Source organism: Homarus americanus, unplaced genomic scaffold (genome assembly GCF_018991925.1).
Source record: "Homarus americanus isolate GMGI-L3 unplaced genomic scaffold, GMGI_Hamer_2.0 scaffold27273, whole genome shotgun sequence".
NCBI lineage: Eukaryota > Metazoa > Arthropoda > Malacostraca > Decapoda > Nephropidae > Homarus > Homarus americanus.
The window spans coordinates 1-4993 of NW_024743998.1; the positions used below are offsets into that span (position 1 = coordinate 1).

Sequence of the window (4993 nt, forward strand, 5' to 3'; positions counted from 1 at the left end):
AACAGAAAAGGTTCAAGGAAGTCCCGTTGTTTACTGAGAAAGGGTTCTCCTTAGTGGCCAACACAGTCTCTATTATCAGGACCCAGAGGAATGTGAGTTCAGTATTGCTGGATATGACTCATTTACGAACCTAACTCAAGAATCCTGCAGGAGGGGTGTGGTTATCTACGCTAGGCAAGACCTTAGAGCCAGCCAGGCGAGGGTACAGGGAGAGGATGTCTTTGAAGAGTCCAAGTGGTGTAAAATTAAATTAAAGGGAGGGGACTTACTTATCGTCGGGTGTATCTACAGATCCCCGAACTGTGGCCCACTAAATCAAAGGAACTTAAGAACCTTAATAAACAATGCGGCGATGCTCAACCCCAGCCACCTCCTTATCATGGGGGACTTTAACTATGGCGACATCGACTGGAGAAACGAGTCAACCCCAAATGACTTGAATAATCCTGCTACTCTTTTTGTAGAAACTCTGAGAGATAATTTTCTGTTCCAACATGTGAGAGACCCGACACATTACAGAGGGGAGCAAACACCCAAGCCACTTGACCTCATCATAACAAACGAGGAGGGTATGGTGGCCAAACTGGAACACCTTGCCCCAGTTGGCACCAGTCACCATACAGTGTTGTCATTCAGATTTAACTGTTACCTAGTTCAAGATAAGGCCAGGCCAAGGTGCAAATATTACAAGGAAAATTACAATGGGATGAGGGAAGAGATGAGGGGTATCAACTGGCCTGACTTATTAAGGTACAAGAACGCAGACACTACGCTGAATATCATAACTAGTAAAATGACCCATTTGATCGATAAATATATACCCAAGACCAAACCCAGTGCTTCTAGGAATACGAGGGGACCCCTACACATGAACCATGCGGCGGTCGACAAAATTAAGAAGAAAACCCAGAAATTCAAGACGTGGGTTGGGTCAAACGATGAGCAAGACAGGAGGATGTATGCAAGAGCCAGAAACCAAGCAAAGATAGTGTAGGAGGGCTGAAAAGGAGTTCCAAAGGCTGGTTGCACGCGAGGTCAAGTCAAAGTAGGAGTATCAGACCCAAGGCTTGAAGATGGTAGTTACGCAGATTCTGACCAGGATAAAGCTGAGGCATTGAACAGCTTCTTTTCCTCAGTGTTCACAAGAGAGGATGCAACTAACCTTCCTGCGTTTGAGGACAGACAGTTCGACACAGCACTGACCCACATTGTGTTCACAGAAGAGGGTATTAGAAATAAACTGTCCAGGCTAAAGGTCCATAAGAGTCCTGGACCTGACATGGTGCATCCTAGAGTGCTAAGGGAGCTGTGCAACGAGCTTGCAGAGCCCCTGAAAATTCTGTTTTGTAAATGCCTGGATGAACAAATGGTCCCCAGTGAATGGAAAGTGGCTTATGTGAGTCCTATCTTCAAGAAGGGCGATAGGCACTCCACGAACAACTATAGACCGGTGAGCCTGACCAGCATAATATGTAAAGTGCTTGAGAGTATTATCAGAGATGCAGCGATGGAACATCTACTACGAAACAACCTTGTAAAAGATTGCCAACACGGTTTTATGCCGGGGCGCTCTTGCTTGACACAATTGCTCAAGGTATTGGATATTTGGACCCATATTCTAGAACGGGGTGGTAATATCGACAATATTTACCTAGATTTTGCCAAGGCTTTCGACAGTGTACCCCACGAAAGGCTGAAAATCAAACTGGAAGGGTACGGAATTCAGGGAAATGTCCTAGCGTGGATAGAAGACTTTCTACATGACCGCAAGCAATGTGTGGTGATTAATGGCACGAAATCGTCATCTGTACCTGTAACAAGTGGGGTACCGCAGGGTAGTGTATTGGGCCCGCTGTTGTTTGTTTGTTTCATAAATGATATGCCTGACGTTGTACACTCCTCCATACAAATGTTTGCCGATGACGCCAAGTTATTTCAGGAAATTAAGAACCAAGCGGACTGTGAAGAGCTGCAGAAGGACCTCTGTGGGCTCCAGGAATGGTCGAAGGAATGGCTGCTGAGATTCAATGTCACGAAGTGTAAGAGGATGCACCTGGGGCGTACCAACGGTAAGGAGGCGTACCATATGTCCCAACAGGATGAAGAAAATGTACTAGTTGAGACTGTGTGTGAGAAGGACCTAGGTGTGTATGTTGACAATGAGCTGAAGTTCTCGGGCCATTGTGAGAAGAAGGTAAATCAGGCAAATAAATTATTGGGTCTTATAAGAAGGTCGTTCAGATATCTAGACGGTCTGTCCCTCGTGACGATCTTCAGGAGTGAAGTGCTTCCCCATCTGGAGTACTGTCACCCCATCTGGTCCCCGAGATATGCTAGGGACTGTCAGTTGGTTGAAAATGTTCAAAGGAGGGCCACCAAACTGGTGCCTGCACTTCGGCACCTCAGCTACCCTGAGATTGGAGCGCCTGAACTTGCCTAGCTTATACTACAGACGGGCAAGGGGGGACCTAGTTGAGGTGTATAAGCATCTCAGGGGGCACTACTCAGTTGAGTGTCCTTACTTGGAGCTGGCGGACGCTCGCCCCACAAGGGGTCACAGCTCAAGATTGAAGAAGCCGCAAGTCCAGAAAACCGTGAGGGAGCAAACTTTTTCGGGTGAGTTGCCAAAGCTCTTGGAACAATCACAGAGAGTGTTGTGACGGCACCAGTGTGAGCTCTTTCAAGAAGACTTGACCAACACTGGAGCAGGAGTTCCAAGGTACATTCAGGAGCCAGTGCATGCCCAGTATTGCCAACAGTGCGTGACAGAGACGTGACCAGCCGATCGCCCGGGCGGCTAGCGAGCCGACCTTTTGGTGAAGAATATAAAGGAAAAGAGACGTGACCGATCGCCCAAGCGGCTAACAAGCCGATCAGTGGCGAAGAGGATAAAAGTAAAAAAAAAAAAAAAAGTAAAAGGAACTGTGGAGGGTTGGTGACCACTGTGCCGGCGCTATGTACTGTATGTAGATGGCGTTTTAATTCTCATCTTATTAACCTGTTGTTTTTATCTGTGTACTGCAGTGAGTGGGTCAGAGAAGTTAACAATACAGATGTTAAAATTGTTCTTTTTTTCACCTTATCTTCTTGTCGACCTTTTTTTAACTTGCAAATATTTGACTTAACATAAGGTTGTCTTCTATATCTATATTTTCCTTACTTTATTTACTGATTTTATCATAACTGAACAAATCAAAGTCTTGTTTATACATATCAATAATTATGGCCATTAAGTCTTTGGGGACGTCTTCAAAGTACTGAAGGTCAGACTTATCATGTAATGCTCCGATGGATTTGTGTTTCCTCGGAATGGTGTTTTCCTGAAGGTGCAGGAGGCCCAGAAGGTACTCCGCTTCCTTGGGGTTCTCATGCCGCACGATGTACTTGTAGTCAGCTGTACATGGACCACACAGTTGGCTAATGGGGGTCCAGTGATGGTCCAACAGGTCCACGTCCCTGGTCCATAATACGTGCTCAAGGAACTCTGCCATAGTGAAGGAGGCGTTACTGAAATACTTCTTTAGTTTACTTTGTTCCGTCGTGGAGTACCCAATGTTGACAGCAGCAACGACACCAACGTGTTTGCCTACTGTCAGCATCTTCTTGGCTAACGTTATAAACTTTCTCTCGGGGTTAGACGATGCTTTCTTGGTTTCATTAAGACGATGGCGGCTAAACGTCCCAAAACGCTTCCCTGTCAGAAAGCCATATGCCTGCGAAACCTTTTTTAGTGTTGTGAGGTACTGAGGGGAAGGTGCGACGGATCCTTTGTGTATGAGAGCTGGAAGCCAGTATTCCTGCCATCTATCATTCCACGTCTGATGACTTCCCGTTACTTTCCTGTAGGCCTTGTCGTAGGTATTAAGTGGAGACCCATTTAGGTACTTGTCTCTATAATGAAAGAACAATGTTGTTGAAGTTATTATATATTTATGAAGAGCGTATTCTAGGTTAGTAAATACACTAAGTCATCAACAATTAAAAATCAAGAGAGCCATCACATTTGAATCTTAATGATGATAGTTACCGATAATGAAACTTTTATACCATATCAACTGAGAAAACTATAAGTATGAACTCAAAATATTTTCGTGAGTCATGAGTAGACAATGGTGAAGCGTACAAGTAAACAACACACTGATTGGATGAAACTTATTCTTAGGCTGTACAGACAAGCTAACTCTTATTACCAAGGTTTCACCAACTTACTTGTAAGCTGAAACCAGACGACCAAGAGGATGCCTCACAACCAGAGTCTTTAGGTCTTGTAGGCTGCCTGGAATCCTTGTACACGCTTGACTCATGAAGGATTTCCATGCTGTTGATCCAACCTGTGTGTGTGTGAGAGTAGAAGTACAATACTCGCTTATGAAGACGCTTATGAAGACGATTGTGTCACATAATTCAGAATATCACTCTGTATGTGTGTGTGTGTGTTGAATTGTGAATTATATGCATCGGTCTTGTATGCACACTACCGAAAGGCATAGAAAGGCAGAGATATTTTTTCTTCAGATATCCGGGAGAGGTTGTGTCAGGTGAGGGAATAATATTTTAAGTGAGAGATCAATGAAAGTAATATATTCACTGACAGAACATCAGAAGAGGGAAAGATGAGCATGAACAAGGGAAGTTGTTCAGTACACATTATTGTTTAGACTTGGGTGTAGAAATGCACTTTGGATGTACACTATATACTGGATGTGTAAGGCAAGAGAAGCCAGGGCTTATTTCTTTACTTGTGCTAATCCCAGACTTAATTGTTGCTTCCCCAGGGGTGTAATTATCGCAATCGATCATCAGATCTTATCCCACAATTAGTATATAACACAACCCGTTACTACCACACCACAAATAAATAAAAAACACTTTAACCACAGTATCTTTTCACTTGGCTCTTCAGGCTTATCATCACTACTGCTTGTTGACGCTACGTGTGGCTGCTGGGTTGTCATGTCATCCAGTTATTTATCTTCTTGGGAGACCAATGATC

The 4993-nt window shown here is 44.3% G+C and overlaps 1 protein-coding gene across 1 annotated transcript; it reads right to left on the reverse strand.

Moving 5' to 3' along the window:
* Nucleotides 1-3145: 3145 nt before the first annotated feature.
* On the reverse strand, nt 3146-4369 carry LOC121877587. The gene is made up of 2 exons (XM_042383382.1): nt 4210-4369; nt 3146-3891 (listed from the first exon to the last, which is right to left on the reverse strand). The coding sequence occupies exons 1-2, from the start codon at nt 4302-4304 to the stop codon at nt 3162-3164; spliced, it is 825 nt and encodes a 274-aa protein (XP_042239316.1). The 5' UTR covers nt 4305-4369; the 3' UTR covers nt 3146-3161.
* Nucleotides 4370-4993: the final 624 nt, after the last annotated feature.

Bases quoted from the DNA above. Each gene is read 5' to 3' on its own strand.
- LOC121877587 (XM_042383382.1), bottom strand. From the start codon at position 4,304: ATGAGTCAAGCGTGTACAAGGATTCCAGGCAGCCTACAAGACCTAAAG. The intron at 3,892-4,209 runs GTAAGTTGGTGA...CTTTCATTATAG, and splicing joins CGTCTGGTTTCAGCTTACAA to AGACAAGTACCTAAATGGGT.